The sequence below is a fragment of the Orcinus orca genome, chromosome 2, assembly GCF_937001465.1.
Source record: "Orcinus orca chromosome 2, mOrcOrc1.1, whole genome shotgun sequence".
NCBI lineage: Eukaryota > Metazoa > Chordata > Mammalia > Artiodactyla > Delphinidae > Orcinus > Orcinus orca.
In genome coordinates this window covers 59,408,894-59,431,538 of record NC_064560.1, presented here as the reverse complement: position 1 = coordinate 59,431,538, position 22,645 = coordinate 59,408,894, and the positions used below count along the sequence as shown (strand labels likewise).

Genomic DNA, 22,645 nt, shown 5'->3' with positions numbered 1-22,645 from the left:
ACATGGCATCATTGAATGCAGAGTTGGGAATGGATAGTAACAGTCTCACCGACCTGTGAGTCTGTGAGAGGAAGGGCCAGCATGCCAGTGGACAGGGAAAAATTGAGATGACTCTAGAATCTGCCTGGAGGAGGTTGGTAGAAGATGAAGCCATTGACTTAGGGCATATAGGAAGAGGAGGACTGTTGGGATGGGTTAGGGAGGCAGAGATAAAGTGTTTAGGTTACAATATTTTAAACTTGAAGTAGCAGGAAGAGATTTCCAGTCAGCAGTGGACTATTAGATCTTGTGCTCTAGAGAAAGGTCTAGGTTAGACAGATCAACTTGGGAGCCGTCAACCTAGAGTTGTTAGTTACAACTACAAGATCATCCAAAGAAAAGTTTAGAGCAAGAAGAGAAAGGGAGGAAGTGGCCAAGCACTGACGCCTGAGGGGTGGTAGCGCCAGCCAGCAGCATGCTGGCAACGAACAGTGGTGGGAAAGGACCAGAAGGGTTGAAAAAAATGGCGGGGAGGCGAGACTTTTCCATGAACTGAGTGATTACGGGTGCCATGTGTCCTAGAAGGGTCAAGTACGAATACTGAAGGGACATTGTATTTGTCACTAGGGGACCATTGGTGGCCTTTCCCTGAGAGCTTTTAGTGCGGTGCTGTGAGCAGAAGCTCATCTACCCTCGGTTGAAAAGTGCATGAGAACCAAGTGTGGAAGCCATTCCTTCAGCCTGATGAGACACTTACTGTGTAATCTTCATGGGGCTTCACAGCCCATTTAACCAGTCCCGCCTATAGCATCCCTCGTAGCCTCCTCTCAGCTACCTGTGTTTCTACCCTAAAGAGAATCTGAAAAAAAGCTGCCCGGCTTCTTGATAGAGCTCCAGAGGGGCTTGTGAGATCCTCCATGCCAGTGGGACCAACCAGGCAGCCCCATCCAGGGCTGGGTTCTGAGGGGCCTGGGTTCCACAGGGTAATAGGAAGGCTTAGAGGCTGCTTTGCAGCCAAAGCCCATTCGGGAGTGGCAGGAGTCAAGTGATGGTGAGACCAAGTGGAAACATCCAGCACAGACGGCTTGGGGCAGAAACCTGGCATGGTGCCAAGACTTAGCATCGTGGCAGGGACACAACTGGAATGAGGGCTGGACACGAGCAGGCAATTGTGCTAAGCGGCCTCGGGCACCAGAGCTGGCCTTTACTGGGGAGGGCAGGCTGACCCTGAGGCCAGAAGGAGGACCTCCAGAAGAAAGATCTCTTCGTTTTCTAGAAACGCCAGAAGATGTGGCATTTCTCATATCCAGCACAGTGGGAGAGTGGAGGGATGGGTGGGTACCCTCGCACTGCCCGCAGGCCCTCCAGGAGGGATGCCATCGCTGCCTGGCCACTCTCTGTCTCATCAGGCTCGTCCAGTGTGGCAGTTTGGGGGCATATTCAGATGCAGGAGGAGGGAGTCACCCGAAACCAACCAGTTTCTTCCCCAAGAACTGTGTCTGATGAGGCCACGCTCCAGGCACTGCTCCAGAGGAACTCACCGGAGTCCCAAGAGAGGGACTGGCCCACGCCGTGGGACCTGGCAGAGCCTGATCCCAGACCCCTCCCCAGGCATACATGCTAACTGAACTGCTGCATACCCAGCGCGAGGAATTGCTAAACAGGCCTGGTTGGGAATGGAGCTGGGGCCACAGGGCCTGCCTTCCAGCAGATGGGCATGCAGCCAGAGGGAGCGGCTGAGCTGCTCGTGTGGCTCACCCCGCCATGGGCAGGTCCTTTACCAAGGCTGAACACTGCCTGTCATCTGCAGACTCCCCAGCCTGCTTTGGAAGGAGTCAGGTCCCATCTGCTTTAAGCCCCAAGCTCAGCTGAGGGACATCTGGCTACCAGTGGACCTGAATGTAATTAGAACCCTTCTCCATGGCAATTAGAAACCATCTCCATGGCAATTAGAACCCATCTCCACACAGGATGCTGTGTGGGCTTATACCAGCCTCAGCTCATCTCCAGCCTGAAGCATCGAGCCAGGCATGTGCTGCATCCCCCATGTGGGCTTCTGCACCTTCCCAGTGAGAGCAGGAACGTTCAAGCTGTGGCCTCGTCTGTAGCAGCCCTCAGAGTCTGTCTCCACACCTCTCTCTCAGTTGCATGAGTTCAAAAGTCTGACTTTGACCCAGCTTAAACTCTGATTTTGAAGAACAGGTTTCAAAGCCATCCACGTGCACATTTATCTTTCCCATTGTCCGCCACTGAGGGATTAATGACCAGACAGGGTGTTCAACTGAATCCTTTTAAATGATAATAAAAAGAGATCTTTATAGGTGCATATAAACACATATATGTAGATATAATGGATATGTATGTGTGTAGACATACATACATACCGTGCATTGTGACAATAGGCTACTGGTAAGTATTCATAAAATGCAACCAGATAAGTAAAATTAGAAACCGGTGAGTAATAAAAAAGGAAAACAAACAAGGCTAATATAGGGTTATGTCTTGAAGTTTGCACTTCTGTTATGTGTGGGCCCAAATTTAGCTCTAAACTTGATAACATAACTATCTTGGAAAAGGCAACCTGGTCGATTACACGGTTCAGTGTTTATCGGGTAGGAAATGGACCAACTACTCAGAGGAAAGTATTAAGAGTTCCTGATGGTGAGACCACAAAGAAATCCTCCTGCCTCCTCCTTACAGAGGACACCGCAAGTTGTAAAGACTGTGGCAGGGTTCACACAGAAGACACAGGTGCTCTTTCTGATTTTCCCTTCGCTCTTCACCAGTAGCATCCCATCAGATTGCCTTTGAGTTCATGCAATGGGACGCTCCGGGGCAGTGGTGCTCAACCTTTGCTGCCCATTTCAGTCACCTGGGGAGCTTTTAAAAAGTCTGATGCCCAGGCTGTTCCCCATAAGTCAGAATTTCTGGGGGTGGGACCCAGAGTATTGAGATTAAAAAACAATAATAGCAGGTGTTTTGAATGTGCAGCAAAGTTTGAGAGCCACTGCCTAGTCAGAGTTGATATTGAAACGCTACACACCAGAGTTGTAACTGGTTGTTAAAGTAGGGAAATACTTCCCAGATGGTTAGTAAGTAGCCTCTGCCTGAACCCCACGACTGTCTCCCAGCTGCTGGGACCCTCCTGCCAGGAGCCGTCTGACTTCCTCGTAGTGTAACAATGTTGGGAGAGGGAACACTGCAAAGACCTGGTGCAGTGCTACAGCTGCCAACTGCTCTGGTTGACCGCACCCTCACCATTCAGATGGTTAAGTATTTGGCGTAGCACCTCTGCCTATAATAATAGATGAACCGTCAATTTACCAGGAATCCTCCTTCTGCTTTTGATCATGGTTGAACAGCGGTAAGTCCAAAACTCTATATTGCCAACCGAAAGAAAACCTGTATGCCTTAACTGGCTGAGGGGAGCTTGACACCCTCTGTGAAGGGTCTGCGTCCCACTAGGGAAAGGTGTATGCACGGCAGGCCACCCCGCTCCGCTTAGAGATGAGCCGAGGGGAGCATTCATGGGCAGAACCGTGGACAAGGGGCCTGGCCTATTAATTGCATATCTGTGGAATTTGCATGCAAACTCATTATGCCTGTCCCTCACTTAGAACATTCTCTACCACAACCCTGTTGCTTTTCTGAACGTACGGGCACCGCCACACCCCAGCAGGCAGGCAGACTCGAAAGGGACCGTGAGCCACCTGAGAGGAGTCCAGGAGTTATTCTGGCAAACCAGGGTACTGGCGAACACACTCTAGTTCGTGCCCAGGGCCTGAGAAGTCCGTCTAAGCAGAGTCTTAATCTGGTTCTCCTCCCAGCGTATCCCTGCCAGTGCTACAACCAGGAGGAGCCGTAACCGGGGTCCTCCAAGCTTCTGATTCCCACCCTCCCCCCACCCCGTCTCATGACCTGAATTCCACAGTGCCATTTCCGTGGATCCAGTCTCTCTTCTGTCACTTCCTCCTTCCAGGCCCTCTAGCCCACGCTCCACCATCTGCCCATGGACCTAAGTACATCTTCAAAGAGGAATCAGTCTCCCACCTGCATCAAGCCCCCCTACTCACTTCAGAATCACCCTAGGACTCATTGAGGCCTTCCTTCCCGCAGGTGGACGGAGCCACTGCTCTTGGGGGATGGGATCTGAGGAGTGTCCTCTTTGGCCTTAGCCCATTAACTGCAGCCAATGCCCAGGAACAAGCAAGAGTCAGCCGACCCTTGCTCCGTCTCAGCTTGCCCTGTTGTTTGCTGGCTGGACCTGCCTTTGTCCGCTGACAATGGTCATATATGAGAGCTTTTAAGTGCCCGCTAATGTGCTGTGCACTTGATATAAACGCTCTAACCTGTCACATTCCTCTGACGAAGGTGCTAACATTACCCACATTTTATGAGTGAGAAAACTGAGGCTCAGAGAGGTTAAATGACTCGTGCAAATGGCGCTAAGATCCAAACTCAGATTCATCTGGCTTCCAAGTGCCTGTCCTACCTTTTCTTCTTTGATCACTTGCTTCTTTAGGCCCCCAAGCTAGCTGAACTCACCCGCTTGGGTTATATGCTGCAGTTGGCCGGCTTCATCCTCCTTTTCAGATCCTTCAAACGCATTCACTCATCTCCCCAATCACTGCCTCCCTCAGATTTGGGGTGTCCCTGGCCAAGCCATACTAGATTCTCAGGGGCCTCCTCCCCTAGGTGTTGGAGGCCCCACATATCAGACATCCCCTTACTGATGGAAACGTTTAACCACTTAACCTCATGCCTCCCCAAACCAGAGCTTTGCAAAATAATTTACATGCTTCCGTGCAATTCATTCAAACGTGCATTCTTTGCTGCTAAAGTACCAGATAGTTGTGAAATTTACCCCCATCTAAGGATGTATAATATATATATATATAAGTACTTACGTTTTAGTTCTCAAATGTCTTAAAAGAGGAAAAAAGAATTTGTTGACTTGTGCCGGCCTTGGAAGATTACAGTCAAAAAGTTTTCATTATTGAGATGTTTGTGTTTTCTTTTCTTTCTTTTTTCTTTCCTACAGAAATGCAGCCAGAGATGAAGACCAACCTTGGCAAGCAGGGTCCTCAGATCCTTGGTGTCCAGAGAGTCTACATTCAGACAAGGGAAGAGAAGCGCCTGAACCTGACCGTCGGGAGCAGAGCCTATTTGCTGCCCAACACATCTGTGATTATTAAATGCCCAGTGCGACGATTCCAGAAATCTCTGATCCAGTGGGAGAAGGACGGCCATTGTCTGCAGAACTCCAAACGACTCGGCATCACCAAGTCAGGCTCACTGAAAATCCACAGCCTGGCAGCCCCCGACATCGGCATGTACCGGTGTATCGCAGGCTCTGCCCAAGAGACAGTGGTGCTCAAGCTCATTGGCACGGACAACCGGCTCATTGCACCCCCAGCCCTCAGAGGGCACACAAGGGAATATCCTGGGATGGACCACAATGAAGCCAATAATTTGGGAGCCACATGGCATAAGATGAGGCAGAAGTGGAGTAACCAAAATGAGCTTTATTTGGACGATGGCCGAATTCATCACCAGCCTCTCTTAAGAGCTCTGTTGGGCCACTGCAGCCATTCTGCAGGAAACGCCAACTCCTGGGAGTTTGAGAGAAAGCAGTTTGAAGCCGCAGTTAAACAGGGAGCCTACAGCATGGATACCGCCCAGTTTGATGAACTGATAAGGAACATGAGTCAGCTCATGGAGACTGGAGAGGTCAGTGACGACCTTGCGTCCCAGGTGATATATCAGCTGGTGGCCGAGTTAGCGAAGGCGCAGCCTGCACACGTGCAGTGGCGGGGCATCCTGGGAGAGGCGCCTCCCACGGCTCACCTAAGGGGGGAAACGGGAAGTGTGCCCCAAAGCTCAAATTCGAAAAACTCGGGCAAGCTGACATTCAAGCCAAAGGGACCTGTTCTCTTGAGGCAAACCCAGCCCACCTCGATTTCTTTTAATAAAACAGTACATTCAAGGATTGGAAATACAGTCTACATTACAAGAAGGACGGAGGTCATCAATATACTGTGTGAGCTTGTTACCCCCGGTGAGGCCACGTATACGTGGACCAAGGATGGAGCATTGTTACGACCCTCCGAAAAGTAAGTAAAATAAGAATACAGTGTTTCCTCTGTAATACCATCCTAATGCTGCTTCTTCCAGCTTTCTTGAAAATATTTTCAAATCCCTTCTCCTAAGAATGTGTTTCCAACAGGATTCTTTAGGAAAGAAACTCAAAAATGTTAGGGTATGGAATGTAAAATAGTTAGCTAGTGGGAAGCAGCAGCATAGCACAGGGAGATCAGCTCAGTGCTTTGCAACCACCTGCAAGGGTAGGATAGGGAGGGTGGGAGGAGATACGGGGATATATGTATACATATAGCTGATTCACTTTGGTGTACCACAGAAACTAACACAATATTGTGAAGCAGTTATACTCCAATAAAGATATATTGGAGTATAAAAAAAATAAAAAGAAAGAAATCAAAGTAGTCTTTACTTCACCATCATTTTAAAGTGGAGGGCTAAGTGGCTACCAGTTCAAGGAGAACAGTTACTTTCTTCTCAGCCTATTATAGATAAGATTGTTTTCTGGCTTCCATTTTTGTTGTTGAAAAGTGTGTTGTCAGTGTAATTATTATTCATTGGTAGGTGATACGTTCTTTTTCTCTGTTTATCTTTCAAAATTTATTCTTATCTTTGGTGCTCTGCAGTTTTATGATGGTAAATCTACGTGAGTGTCTTGTTTTATTTATCTTGCTTGAAATTGGTTGCACTTTCTGTACTGAGGATACATATATTTTATCAGTTCTGGAAAATTCTCAGCCCATTTTCTTTTTTTTTTTTTTTTTTTTTGCGGTACGCGGGCCTCTCACTGTTGTGGCCTCTCCCATTGCGGAGCACAGGCTCCGGATGCGCAGGCTCAGCGGCCATGGCTCATGGGCCCAACCGCTCCGCGACATGTGGGATCCTCCCAGACCGGGGCACGAACCCATGTCTGGCAGGCGGACTCTCAACCACTGCGCCACCAGGGAAGCCCCCCATTTTCTTTTTGAATGTAGCTTTTTCTTCTTTCTTTCTAGAACTCCAAATAAATGTATGTGAGAATTTCTCTGTCTCAATCTTCCCTGTGTTTTAACCTCTCTTTCATATTGCCTCTTTTACTTTCTAGTTTGCTACTTGTCTCTTCAGCATTGTAAAAAACGAAGTGGATATTAGCCCACCCACTTAGTTTTCCATTTCAGTGACCACATATATAATTTTTAGAAGTTCTGTTTGGTTATTTTGTGGATTGTTGAATAATTTTTGATAGTTTGTCAAGGTGTTCTTCTATTTATGTATATATTATGTAAAGTATAAGATTATACATTAAATATAAATAATCCAAAAGCTCCAGCTAAAAGCCGGAGATTGTCAGAGGATAACAAAGCAACAACTAAAATATAGGTTGTCAACAAGAAGTGCACTTCAAATGTAAAAACACAGATAGGTTAAGAGTAAAAGGATGGAAAGCAGCATATCAAATAAATGCATACTTGAATGTTTCTAAGAGCCTTATTCATAATAGCCCCAAACTGGAAATAGGCCAAATGTCCGTCACCTGATGGCTTTGTAAACAGATTACGGTATGTTCATAAAATGGCAAATGCTCATCATAGATAAGGAAGGAGCTACGGATATATATACATCGATATGTATGAATATCAAAACCATTATGTTAAGTGAAAGAAACCAAGCATAAAAGACTACATACTTTATAATAATTCCATTTATATGAACTTGTAGCAAAGACAAAATTACAGTGATAGAAAGAAGGTCAATGGTTGTCATAGTCCTAAGGTTTTGGGGGAGGGGACTTGACTGCAAGGGAGCAAAGGAAACTTTTTGAGGTTATAGAAATGTTATATATCTTGCTTGTGGTGGTGGCTACACGAATGTATACGTGTGTCAGAAATCAAATTGTACACTTAAAGTCAGTGAATTTTATTGCCTGATAATTACAGTTCAATTTATAAAATGTGTCTCAAAACAAAAAAATCTTAATAGTATTATACTTCCTTTTCCCCTCTCTCATGTGCTATCTTTTATCATACATTTTACTTCTACTTACATTATATACTCTAAAGTGCATTGCTACTCTATGTATTCCATACAATCACCTGTCAATTAAAGGAATTTTTTTTTTTTTTTCCTGGTACGCGGGCCTCTCACTGTTGTGGCCTCTCCCGTTGCGGAGCACAGGCTCCGGACGCACAGGCTCAGCAGCCATGGCTCACGGGCCCAGCCGCTCCGCGGCATGTGGGATCTTCCCGGACCGGGGCACGAACCCGTATCCTCTGCGTCGGCAGGCGGACTCTCAACCACTGCGCCACCAGGGAAGCCCCTAAAGGAATTTTTACATGAAAAAAAAAAGTCAGGGTATGGTTTTCACATGTGCATGCGAATTCTCAAAATGAAATCGTACTGTCCCAATCATTATCACATAGCTGTGATACAAGACTGGATACCGTTAAGATTGAATTTAAGCATGTACAGGCTCTCTCTTTGCAGGTCACTTAACATTTAAAAATAAAATCATCATAAGGCCATTAAAAAAGCATACTTATAGTAATCTTACATTGTGTAGGAACTGTAAATCAGAATCTTCCATATCTAGGAGATGTGGTATCTCATTTGAACTCACACCAGCCCCATGAGTTTGGCAGGGTGGGGGTTAATACTTTTCTGATGAGGTCGTTGGAAAACAGAATCTCTTTTGCAAATATTTTCTCCCATTCTGAGGGTTGTCTTTTGGTCTTGTTTATGGTTTCCTTTGCTGTGCAAAAGCTTTTAAGTTTCATTAGGTCCCACTTGTTTATTTTTGTTTTTATTTCCATTTCTCAGAATGGGAGAAAATATTTGCAAATGAAGCAACTGACAAAGGATTAATCTCCAAAATTTACAAGCAGCTCATGCAGCTCAATAACAAAAACACAAACAACCCAATCCAAAAATGGGCAGAAGGCCTAAATAGACATTTCTCCAAAGAAGATATACAGACTGCCAACAAACACGTGAAAGAATGCTCAACATCATTAATCATTAGAGAAATGTAGATCAAAACTACAATGAGATATCATCTCACACCGGTCAGAATGGCCATAGTCAAAAAATCTACAAACAATAAATGCTGGAGAGGGTGTGGAGAAAAGGGAACCCTCTTGCACTGCTGGTGAGAATGTGAATTGGTATAGCCACTATGGAGAACAGTATGGAGGTTCCTTAAAAAACTACAAATAGAACTACCATATGACCCAGCAGTCCCACTACTGGGCATATACCCTGAGAAAACCATAATTCAGAAAGAGTCATGGGGCTTCCCTGGTGGCGCAGTGGTTGAGAGTCCGCCTGCCGATGCAGGGGACACGGGTTCGTGCCCCAGTCCGGGAAGTTCCCATATGCTGCGGAGTGGCTGGGCCCGTGAGCCATGGCCGCTGAGCCTGCGCGTCCGGAGCCTGTGCTCCGCAACGGGAGAGGCCACAACAGTGAGAGGCCCGCGTACCGCAAAAAAAAAACAACAAAAAAAGAGCCATGTACCAAAATGTTCACTGCAGCTCTATTTACAATAGACAGGAGATGGAAGCAACCTAAGTGTCCATCATCGGATGAATGGATAAAGATGTGGCACATATATACAATGGAATATTACTCAGCCATAAAAAGAAACAAAATTGAGTTATTTGTAGTGAGGTGGATGGACCTAGAGTCTGTCATACAGAGTGAAGTCAGAAAGAGAAAGACAAATACCGTATGCTAACACATATATATGGAATCTAAGAAAAATAAAATGTCATGAAGAACCTAGGGGTAAGACGGGAATAAAGACACAGACCTACTAGAGAATGGACTTGAGGATATGGGGAGGGGGAAGGGTAAGCTGTGACAAAGTGAGAGAGTGGCATGGACATATATACACTACCAAACGTAAAATAGATATCTAGTGGGAAGCAGCCGCATAGCACAGGGAGATCAGCTCGGTGCTTTGTGACCACCTAGAGGGGTGGGATAGGGAGGGTGGGAGGGAGATGCAAGAGGGAGGAGATATGGGAACATATGTATATGTATAACTGATTCACTTTGTTATAAAGCAGAAACTAACACACCATTGTAAAGCAATTATACTCCAGTAAAGATGTTAAAAAAAACAAACAGAATCTCATGACTAATTCACGGCCAGTCAGAATCAGGGACCTTAATCTCCTGAACACTGCCAGCGATGTTTGAAGATCACACAGATGATAGCTTTGGTAGAAAGATTGAGAATCTGAAGTAATTTTCTATATCACGCAGTTTTTCATGTCACAAAATCCAAAAATAAGATGATAAGGATCAAAGTTTTCTGAGATGTTCAAAACACAATATTAAGTCACATTTTATTGTGATAGTTATCCATATCAGTGCAAAAATATCACATTTCATTCCTTTTACACAAAATAACAGGGGATAACAGAAATATTAATTCACTTTTGTGTTCTTTTCTGTCTCCAGATCTTGCTGTTTGTACACATAGGGTTATAGACCTTTTGCTTTCTTTCAATTTGAGTTTAAGAGCTCAAGCTGCACCTTATCTGCCTCTAGGGATTGTTGAGAGACACAAAACACCAGATGTTAAATTGTTTTGTAAACCATAAGTTACTTTAAAAAATGCAAGTTTTATTTTTATCATGTCGTTTTTTTGTGCATCACCTAATATGTGAAACACTAAAAGAAATGTAGGTAAATTTTAAATTAAATTGTGAGGCTATGTCTTAGAATGAAAAGATATAACAAATCTAATTTTTTATTGTTTTGCCTGGAACCCTGAGCACAAGAGTATAATGAAGTTTTTGAAGTAGAATTAACCTTCCAGATCAACTAACTTAGCAGTTCTCAAATCTTTTGGTCTTAGGACCCCTTTAAACTTAAAACAACGATGAGAAGCCCGAAGAGCTTTTGGTAATATGAGTTATATCTAGTGATGTTAGAAATTAAAACCATGAAACATTTAAAAGAGCTGTTTATGGGCTTCCCTGGTGGCGCAGTGGTTGAGAGTCCGCCTGCCGATGCAGGGGACACGGGTTCGTGTCCCGGGCCGGGAAGATCCCACATGCTGCGGAGCGGCTAGGGCCGTGAGCCATGGCCGCTGAGCCTGCGCGTCCGGAGCCTGTGCTCCGCAACGGGAGAGGCCACAACAGTGAGAGGCCCACGTACCGCAAAAAAAAAAAAAAAAAAAAAAAAAGCTGTTTATTAATCCATTTAGAAATAAGTAATAAGCCCAATTCATCTTCACATAAATAGCATAATTTTTGAAAAGCAGTATTTGAAAAATTACCGATAATGGCATTGTTTTACATCTTTGCAAATCTCTTTCGTGTCTGGCTTAATAAAATATAGCTGGATTCACCTAAATGCTTCTACATTCAATCTGTTGTGATAGGTTGTGGGGTTTTTTTTTAATTTTCAAAGGATAATTTAGTTCCCAGCTGGTCAAGTAACAAGGATCATTCTGACTTCACACCCATTTGAGAAACAGTTGGGGGCATAAATTATAAATGGAAACAAAAATATTAACGATTTTCTTTCCCTTGTCAGACCATTTGTGATTGTGGTATAAGAAGGCTACGAACAAATGCATCATGACATTACACTAGCTTCACCTTTCATTCCTACAGCCCAAGTTAACGAAAGGGAAACAAGACGATTTCTAAAAAACACATATATTCTAGGAAAATCTCTCTAGTAAAAAGCGTGACTAGTATGACGGCGTGTGTGCATGTGAGCACTTCTGGGGTATTTCCATGCCTTTGTGGTGCCGTAAGGTTCCCCTGTAGAATTAGTAAGATGGGGATCCGTCACCTCGCATTGGATTTCCTGGTGGTTTTTCCCATAGTTAAAAAGAAGTTATGAAACTAATATACTCTGGTAAATCAACTATACTTCAATAAAAAAAAAAGAAGAAGCTACACCCTGTTATTCCTGACACTGAGATCTTCCAAGTCCAAGTGCAAATACAGATTTAAAACCTGTTTTTCTTTGGTTTCTTTTTTTTCTGCGGTACGCGGGCCTCTCACTGTTGTGGCCTCTCCCGTTGCGGAGCACAGGCTCCGGACGCGCAGGCTCAGCGGCCATGGCTCACGGGCCCAGCCGCTCCGCGGCATGTGGGATCTTCCTGGACCGGGGCACGAACCCGTGTCCCCCGCATCGGCAGGTGGACTCTCAACCACTGCGCCACCAGGGAAGCCCCTTTCTTTGGTTTCTTCACTTGAAAATTTTATTTCCCTGAAATATTCTGTTGGCTTTCTCTTTTTCCTTAGGTGTGCTATTTCTTCTTTTAAACATTGGCAAGTGGATTATCAGAAAAAGCCAGCACAATGGATATTTTCCTTAATTTGCATTTTTGGTTTTTTGTTGCATACAATATTTCTTTTGTTTTGAATACAAATTATTATTATTATTATTTTTTAACATCTCAGCTCGGTTCTTTGTGTCCACCTAGAGGGGTGGGATAGGGAGGGTGGGAGGGCGACGCAAGAGGGAGGAGATACGGGGATATATGTATAGCTGATTCACTTTGTTATGCAGAGAAACTAACACACCATTGTAAAGCCATTATACTCCAATACAGATGTTAAAAATGTTGTTTTTGTTGACGTTTATAGAGAGAATTTGGCTTCATACAGATATGTCAGTTGGAAAGAGAAGGAATATTTTCATAGCCCTTTCAGGTAATTGGGGCTATTCTTTTTTAATGCTACACTAAAACTAGACAAGTGGTAGTTTCTTAAGGTTTAGCTGGAACATGGAATCTAAAGCCACATTAATGAGATTTTGGTGCTCTGTTACAATGAAATCTATTGGTTTCTCTTGCTCTTTGAATGGATCTTTTAACTATACTATATTTTATAACATCATACATTGGTCATTTGGAAAATACTGGCTGACTGAGTTATACGCATCTTCCACATGTTGACACATTTCATTATACAGTACAAAAAAGATGTATATTCTTTAATATTACTACCCAGCTTTTCAGAAGAGTCTTTGAGTTTTCGAAAGCAGTCAAACTCACAATGAAGGTTACTGATTTTCCAAAATTCTAATTTTCCCTTGAAAGCTCGAATTTTATCATTGGCAACGAATACTGTCAGTTGTTTTCCTTGAAGTGGCCAGCTCGTTTTTGTTCGTTTAAAAAATTATCTTCCAAATACCCAAGTCCGAATAATCATGGTTTGTCTGTCAGTCATTCTTGCAAGTAAAGTGGTATGCCATGAAAAAGCAGCTAGTTCAGCTAGCAGTTCACACAGTCACACCAACACACTTGGGCATGCAGCAGAAGTGCTTTGTATTTCCCATTCTGTCGTACAGAATATTTAAAAACTTACACTCAAGGGTCAAGTTATAGTAAAATTAATAAGTTCTGCTGCTTCATTAAGGACATTCTTAAGGGAAACTGGCATTTTTGTTTTTACTGCAAGTGTGTGATACCAAGAATACAGTGACTACTGGTACCCTTTGGTGCCACTGCCTTGGTTCCAGTTCAGGTACCAATAGTTTTACCCACCACTGCTTTTACTATGAGTGCAAATGTCAACACAGTGAAAAATGCAAATAATGGCTTAGTATTTACTATTATGAGGATAGTTTTGAGCTCACGGACCCCTGGCGTCCATGGACTACCCTTTGAGGACAGCTCAACAGTTTCACTTTAGAAATTCTAAGGAAACAAGAGGCTGAGAAGGTTGATTAATTGACTTGTGGCCATAAAGTACTACAGGGATGTAGTAGAGCTTGGTCAGTTTAAGTCAATGTTTGTTGCATTGAGTTGATTTTAGATTGTTTGACTTGTTCAAATGGAATTAACATTCGTTTCTGAGGCTGAGACTCCTGGAAATCCTATAAAGGTTCTGACATACCACTCAGATGTGTTTCTGCATACTCTGAGGATCAACCATTTGATATTGAAACAATCCTATATGGCTATTAAGAGTTTTAATGTTTTAAGGGAATTTTAAAAATATCTATTTTTATTTCCATATTTTCCTCAAATTTACCTAATTAATTTTTTCAACTTATGTTTAAACTCCTTTATGCAACAAAGTTCTCACTTTTAGATATACTTTTCTGAATTTCACAAATCTTTTCAACTGAAGAAATCCTGAAATGGAATTATGTTTCTGAGAGCCTCTCTCCCTTAAGAGGAAACAGTATGGGCGTGGAGTACGTTTGGACGCCAGCTGAGTAAGAAATCTCAGCTAGGAAGGGAAGGCTGTGGGTAGGTTCACTAGGGATGATGTCTATGGAAAGATCAGCCTTGTTATTACTTCAGGTTAAGAATAAGGTTATGCAGCAAAGGCCAAGATCAGATTCCTTAAAGAACTTTCAGCCCACGGACTGGTCCAGGCTGGATACTGGGTGGCACCACCCGGCAGGAAGGTTCACACGTGCTCGACTATTTCTAATCTCAGTGATTTCTCACTGTGCTGTAAAACTGAAGCCAAGAAAACCAAGGGATCATCTGAGAAGCGCTAAGTCATACAAACGTACATACGAAATAATTTAAGAAAACATTTTAGTGTATACACAATTGTCAAGTAGAGTTATTAGTTATACTTTTATTCTTAATCAACTACTCCTTAAGAGGGATTTGACAGTGCAAGTCTAGCCCTAGTAATAGCTAGATCTGCCATATTCCTGGTTTTGTTCTGGGCAATTCAGCTGTTTTGATTTCTGCCCACCCTTGATTATTTCATTTGTGGGTTGCAGGAGAGCTTGCATCCTCCTAGTACATTTATTCTCTACCATTATTCTGTTCTGTTCTAGTCATTCATGCATTTAGTCATTGACTGTTTTTGAAAACTTGCTGTATAGGAGGCACTGTGCTAAGCATAGAAAATGCACAGCTGTGAATAAGATTTGGTCCCTGCTCTTGACAAGATCACAGTCTGGTGGGAATAAAAAGATATTTTATAAATATTTTTTTTAAATATATGAACCAGAGCAGAAGAAGCCCAGAGGGGGCAAAAGATAACTCTGGGAGTATTGGGGAAAGCTTTACTGGGGAAATTACATTTGCTCCAGGACTCAGTGGGTAAGTCAGAGTTTGCCTGGAGTGGGGAAGGGCATTCCAAATAAAGTGAACAACGTATGCTAAAGCTCGGGGTGATGACAGATCATGGAACGTCCTGGAACCTGTTAGAGGTTCGTCATGGCTGGAGCATAGGATGAGCGAGCAACATGAGGTGACAGGAAATGAAGTGGCCCCGTTCAGTTCATGAAGAAACATACAGTGTTTAGTGGTCAGAACAGTCCATATTGCTAAGCTCTGTAAAGTGCGAAGGGGCAGGGAAAAAAATAGTATATGGACCACTGATCCAGACAACCTGTTAGCAGCTTCAAATCATTAAGAAAAAAATTAAAATAAAATGAAAGCAGAACAAGTACTCTTTCTCATTTCCTGAATAATTACGTTACCTGTGAGGATACACCTGACCGACTCTGATTCTCCAAGTGGTATTTACATGCAGGTGTTTATGAATACCAGGTGGTATTTACATGCAGGTATGATATTGGGAAGCCATAAGGAACTCACACAGTGTAGTCTTGATTCTTAACAGCATAGTCAAAATCCAATATAATGCACCTTGAGCCTTGTTACCTCCACTGACTTTTTCATACCGTGATAGTGAGATAATAACCATTGCCGGGCAGCAGTAACTAAAGGTCCACTCACTTCCAGTGTGAAAATCTGAAATGAAAAGTCCACGTCTGCAGTTCGTTAAGAAGGATCGGGGCAGAAAATGAGGGCTTAACATCTGGCAAATTAAGGTTTGCTCGTTTGTCTTTTTTATTTATTTTAAATTTTATTTAGTTTTTAAACATTTTAGTATAATTTTAAAAGCCTTTGTGTGGGAAAATGTTGACACACAGAAGGTGTAACATTGATTAAACGTTACATATGATATAGATCTTTGGCATTCTAAATAACACTGTAAACTTATTTTTTAAACGTTCTTATTCACTAAACAAATTATTTTCAGGAAACACAATACAGTTAGCCCATAAATTCTTTAGGAGATTGGGTATTGTAAACATTGGAAAATGAAACTCACAGATGTTCTTTATTTATTATCATGAGCTGTAATAATGGAAGCCAGTCTGAAGAGAGTTTCAAAATTATGTATTTCTGAAGGTTATGTCACTTGGATAAAAATGAGTTTATAGGCGTGACACTCATAAGACTGGACTTAATCCTTTGAGGACTCAAATAAGAGCATAATTTAAGCGTGACAGATTTAGAAACGAGGACTTTGTTCTCATTCATAAAAAAACTAAAAAATTAATAACTTATTATCCAATTTTAGGCATATCCTTAACAAAGTAGAATCCATTATCTCTGTTTTCTCACTTGTGACTTTAGGAGAAAGTGAATTTAAGTTCTTTATTTTCAACGACTTTTAAACTGCTATAATAAAAAGGAAGTAAAATTTGAAGAAATTTTCTTGTTTTCCACGTTTATTCTGAAGAAATTTGAAAGAATATAAACAATAGTGAAATCATTCTCTACTGACAGTCATATAGGATGGTCCTCTAGTCTCATAAACCAAAAGATTTATTTTTTCATATAGAATTAGAAGAGAAACCCCAGTTAAAATAATATGAAGTGAAAATTGCTATAGAATATAATAATTTATGGCACAATGTTTATTTTCTGTTCATAAGTGGTAGAGTGGGTCAACCCTGAATTTTAAAAAAATTAATAAAGGAGATTCAATTGGCCATTGACAGATTTTGCTGTCTTTAACTTCTCCCTTTCAACTGTTTCCTTCTTGCTTTCTTATAAAAACCTCTTCCACTCTCTTATAACTTATATTTCACTGAACACTTGGGGATTTTCTATTTCTCCCTTTCCTTCCATAGCCAAAATCATGTTCAGGAACACCATACATGTGTATACAGTTTGTACTTTGCACAAAGGTACCCGGCTGAATGGGCAAATCTCTGGCTGAAATTGAGCTCACAAATTGCCCACAAAGCTGTGAAAGGCATTGTCTCTCCAGAGGAAGGGAAGGAGGTGGACAGAAGGGGGAACCCTCTGCTCACCAACCCCTGAACTTTGAGGCTACCTTTGCCAAGGGTGAGGGTCAACTTTTTTTCAAATTCATACAGATATCCTGTAGCCTAGAAGCAGCCCTAGTCTTCAGAGTTGCTACTCCCACTGCAAATGTTTCTAACATTTTCAAAGGAGTCGTACCTATTAAAGTCAACTGTAACACAGTAAGGTGTGGGTCAATAATGATGACAGACAAGTGAAATTCAGTATGTGTAGAACTGAGAAATAGAGAAGCAGGAGACACAGCATCACTTAGTATCTCTGAACTATACACAAGGGAATCAATGCTGATCCCTGTTTGAGATCATCTTTCCCAGTAAACCATACTATTAAGGAACAGTAGCGTGGAGACTGTGTGTGCCTAATAATCGCTGCTATACTTCTTTTGTAACTTCACCTAGAGTTTACCTTACTTGGACTTTTGATTTTCCTGTAGAGAATGACACACGTCTCATATGGATTTGTAAGGTGCAACATTAGTGAAATTTTAATAATGACTAACAAATTATAAAAGAAAGGGAAGAATCAGATGATTTAAACTCACTATTCAGTATTCAGTACTATACTGAATAGTACTGAATAGTGTGCTGAGTACACTCAGTATTCAGTACTATATTTTTCAACTTGAAAAATATAGTACTTCAAAAACTATATTTTTCAACTTGAAAGAAAAATATGTAATGTACCAAGAAAAATTGCAGTTGCGTTTTCTTGAAATGTATAGTCTTACAATTAAAGGAATCTTACACTTCGTTTGCAATCTCATTTGTCTTTTTTCAAACGTGGTAGATTAAGCATTGAGTCCATCCAGAAAAGTCTGTTCTCATGCAAAGTGAGGTAGGATGATTGGATCACCAAGTACGGTCCAGCTCTACCATTTCCCTGAGTCTCAGCCAGGAAGGACTTTTCCACCCTCTAGTCTACATAGTTGTCCGCTTATAGGCAGGAAGCTTGACAAGATCATCTTCTGGGATCCTTGCTAGCCCAAAGTCAATCATTTTGCTGTCTTCATTCTCTGTGAGTTGCTGTGGTTCTAGAAGAGTTCAGTGTGTTACACGAGCGCATCCTCTTTCTGACTGTTCTGCAGAGTCATTGTGGATGGAATGGGGAAAATACAGATACAGAAACCTACAAAGAAGGAACAAGGAATATATGGATGTTCTGTCGCTAATCATCTGGGTTCGGACGTGGAAAGTTCTCCTGTGCTGTATGCAGGTAATGCCTATTGTTGAAACCTGGAATGCCTGGGTTTTGTTTTGTTTTGAACGTTAAACTCTGGAGCAGCAGTTTGCATGCAGCAGAATAACCGGGAGGTGGGGTTAAAACCCAAATGTCTAGACTCCATCCCCAGAGGTTCCGACACAGCAGACTTGGGATGGAGTCTGAGAATGTGCATATTTGACATGTCCCCAGGTTATGCCAGTGCTGCTGGCCTGAGGACCACACTTTGAAAACAGCTGCTCTGGAGTTTGCTTTCTAAGAATTGGGAATTAATGAGACAGGGTTTAATCGGCAGTGTTGATAGTATGGACTTTTCATTTTTAAAGCGCCACCAGCCGGCGAAAGAGAGTAATTATCCTTTAAAGGTTGATGTATACCTCGCAATGGCATACCCCCCAATCCTTAGAAACACTTTCAGGAAATTGTCATTATAAATTAGTGTAAATTGTTCCAGGATGTAGAGAAAGTCACTTTAATATAAAAGTGTGCTTTTTTTTTATGAAGGAACATTTTCAGGTGGCAAAGTTGTAAGCAATGCTTCCTTGTGTCAGGCTCATGTTCTGGGATTAAAACTAAAATAAGAAAGTTATCCTCCAACTCTCTGCTGTGTGGTTTCTGGTATCTATGGCTCAAATAAACTAAGGTGAGGAGAAAGACAATATCAGGGATTGCAACCCAGCATTTAGACAACCAAGCATTGATGTAGCCAGTACATCACATCTCTAAATAGAGGAGGTTGGACCAGTTGATCTTAAAAGCTCCGTGAACGTGCAAGGCTTGATGCTAAGTCCCTCTCCTGGCTGCATTCCCAAGGTAGGACCTTCAGGCCTTGATTTTCTGTGCCTTGATCCTCCTGGACTGTTCTCTCCTGTGAGCATCAGCTCTTTTCCAGAAAACCTCAGTTCCAAGGTTCTGGAATTGCTGGGAGGAATAGAAGTCTCTCTTGCAGCTCACACATTTCCCCGTAAGTCCATCCCAGAACAGCTCAGATTCATGGGAGAGCTGGTGCAAGGTCCTCAGGGGCCAGAGGACATAGGACAATGACAGCCCTTTCCCAGCCCAAGAGTTCCTATCTTTTCAATTCTCAGGATAGCATTTCAGTGCCCCAAGCACTCCAGGAGCAAATGGAACATTTTGTCACCCAAACATGGTCATTCCCATGTTCTCTTCTCCAGAATACATGGTTACCAAACACCAAAGTGTTGTAATTCTTTCATGTCCTATGCATTGGTGATAAAACAGATTAAAGAAATACTATGTGGCCTCTCCCTCCAAGAGCTTACCTGCTAATGGGGTGGAGGAGGGAAACCAACCACGCAACAGTTCTGCAGTATAGGAATGTGGCCTTCCCTGACCCCCACATGCTCCTGAGAGACACCTGGGCAACCAGCACCTTTCTCTACCTCAACAGCCATCACCCTGTAATGGTAATGGTGTCTCCCACCAGTCTATGAGTTGCTTGAGGGCAAGAATGGTTGTTTTCCAACTTCATATTCCCATTCTCCAGCCCAGGCACAAAGTATGTTTCCTGAGTGAGTTCATAAATGAATCTGGTAGAAGTACATGGTTCTTAAAGTCCAGGAAAATAAAAGTCTGTGAATGAATTCCTGATTCTTTATGACCTTGTTTTTATGATTCATCTTTTCCATGCAAGTGTTATGCAGGTTTGTTTCACATTTTCCTTCCAGGAAGAGAGTCAGATGGTCCCAATCCCTCGTGTGTTTTGGTCCTGCTTTAACTCATCCAAGGCTGCACTGCAGAGATGTTATTCCTGCCGTGCCATGTCTTGTTTGCATGAACTTCTGAATTCCTTCTTTTTCGAAGTATCAAAGAGGACTTTATCCTCAATTTTGGTTATAAAACCAAACTATCCTCACAGTCTGTATATGGTCGTTGCAAAGCCTCTTTGTAGGTATCTCTTTGAATGCATCCATCTGTCCATCCGTCCCCTGAGCACCTCCAGGCTGTGGATGTGCAAGTCCCCATGGGGTACCACGAGGGATGCAGAGAGAGCCAGGACTCCGCCCCTGCTCTCAAAGAACTCAGCAAAGCTTACCAAATACAGCATGGTTTACTCAGAGCAAAAGCCTGAACCTAACATAGTTTCCTGCTCCCTTTGAATTAAGAGGCACCTGCCATCTTGTCTATTGGAAGAAATATCACCAGACCGGAGCACAGCCATCTCTCCGTCGTGATTGGAGGCATCGTGGAAGCACCCCAGCGAGCAAACGTGACCATCCAATGTCCTGTAAGAGGTGAGCGTGGTCATTCCCAGTGGGAGAGCACAAGGTCAGCCCAGTGTGGCCGGGAGTCGCCAGCTGGCATTTTGGTAGCTCAGACAGCCCTGCAATCTTAAAAATCTGATTGTCCAGCACCCGATAGAGGATATGTCTCTCCGGGGTGAGCTGACAGCAGCTCATGAGACCAGTGTGTAAGACAGAATGCAGTTTAATCATCCTCATTGAGGACTATGAGGACAGGTTCAGGACCTGCCCTGTACACTGGCAAGACCAGAACACCCTGTCCCGGCGGGCAGATCTGCGCAAAAGGCCAGCTTCTAGCAGGCGATTGCTTGGTGAGTGTGGAGTTGGAGCAAGGAGGTTTGTTGGAAATCATTAGCTGTGTCCTCCAGCTGGACAAAGGCTGTGCTAGGCAAGGCCAGGTCGGAGAGTGGGAATGTCAGGGTTCTGTGGCCTAGACTGTCTGTCCTGGACTGTCCTTGGGTGAGCATCACCAGTCTGTGCCTCGGTGGCTCTTTCTGCTTTGTTTACTACAGCAGCTAAACCTTCTTTCTAACTGACTCATTCTTTCTTTAATAGAAATGCCATTTTCAGTCTGACGTTGTCTTCATCTAGGGCCATTCTGTCTCTTTAAGCCATGGATTCTTAAGTCTTACCCCGGGCCCATGCCCCAACTGAGATTAATATTATACGCTGTACACACGTACATTTTATGGGGGCCAGGGGGCCTGTGGGAATAGCTTTGATCAGTTTCTCAGAGAGACTTATAAACTCCTCAAAATTAAGATCTACTATGTTAGGGTGACCTTGCATGTGCCTGTCATTTACTGTGCATTGATTTAATTCTCTGGGGAACTGTATTTGCCTGGTTTCCTAGTTCTAACGGGGTACCTGTAGTTGCAGCCCCTTAAGATGAATCTGGCCGAGGCCAGAGAGCCCAGGGCAACCGGAGGAGCCCTTACGGCTGGTCTCGGTACCAGAGTAAAGGTGCACGTAATGACAGGATCCCAGGACACAGCCATCCAGCTCTAAGGCTCTCCCTCCCCGTCACTGTCAGTTAGTTACTTGCCATGTTTCCAGAGCTGCACCTTTGGCTTCACAAGCAGTGGAAAGTTGCTAACCCCCAAGGTATTGTTTTTCACCCCTTGGAAGTCCCTGCAGTGTTTGGCCTACGCAGACTTTTGAAAAATCCCTCCAGCCTCCCAACTGACTCCACCCACAAATATGTGAGCTTTCTGGCAAAACACACCTACCATCACAGAACAGGCGGCGTTCTCTGGCTGCAGCAGGGAGAGAAGCAGAGCGGAACTCTGTAGTTGCCAAGCCACAAATGTCTAGAGTTTCTACAGCTCTACACCTGCAGAGGATTCTCAAAATAGATCTGACTTCTATTAAGAGAAACCTCAACTTTTAACATTATTTCTAAATTTCTTACTTCCCCACAATAGTTTACAATTAGGCTTTTGGGGCGACGAGCCATTGAAAGGACTGTGGTGTATTATTTGCTGTCGTAAGTCAGGGACTGGATTCAGTGGAAACTGTTTTCGTGAGTGAAGCCTCCAGCCAAGACCATTAAGCTTGTCTTGGTTTATCCTCCGGCCAGGCCGTCAGCGTGTGTGCCGTCTCTGACCACTCCTTGACTCTTGCGGTCCCTCGGACCCTGTGCTGTGCCCCCTCAGGCCCGCGATGCAGCTCGGTGTTGGCAGTCTTCCTCTGCCTCTTCCCCCCACCACCGCCCCCGCCGCTTCAGCTCTTACTAGGAATGGGCCCATTTGGTCTTGCTTTACTTGGCAGTCATCCCCTGTGGCCTACACGCCAGGAACTCATCAGGAGGTCTTTCCTTTTCAAAATAAACACCTCATTTTGAGTTATGTGCCATTTTAAATAAGCCTGCAGTGAACTTACTGTGTTTTCTTATGGGCAGAAGTCATAGCTAACTTTGCTTTTTATGAAGATTCATCTTTTTAAGTGAAGATGAAGTAATGATGAAGGGTCGGAAGACTTGGGTTTTACAGACAGATCTGTCACTGGCTAGTATATGACCATAGGTGAGTCCCGTGTCCGT

The 22,645-nt window shown here is 43.3% G+C and overlaps 1 protein-coding gene across 8 annotated transcripts in view; it reads left to right on the top strand.

Moving 5' to 3' along the window:
* Positions 1 to 22,645, top strand: part of ADAMTSL3 (ADAMTS like 3) — a 384,689-nt gene that overhangs the window by 311,598 nt on the left and 50,446 nt on the right. For 6 of the 8 annotated variants that reach the window (XR_007476023.1, XM_049706862.1, XM_049706863.1 and 3 more), the window contains 3 exons: positions 5,021 to 6,092; positions 18,207 to 18,334; positions 20,467 to 20,595. Coding sequence is in view for 6 of the 8 variants with exons in the window: in XM_049706862.1 (XP_049562819.1) it covers positions 5,021 to 6,092; positions 18,207 to 18,334; positions 20,467 to 20,595 (1,329 nt within the window). In the remaining 2 variants the exon portion in view is untranslated. Of the gene's footprint in view, positions 1 to 5,020; positions 6,093 to 8,874; positions 8,961 to 15,745; positions 15,835 to 18,206; positions 18,335 to 20,466; positions 20,596 to 22,645 lie in introns of those variants that run through there. The other 2 variants (XR_007476024.1, XM_049706867.1) reach the window with 2 other exon arrangements.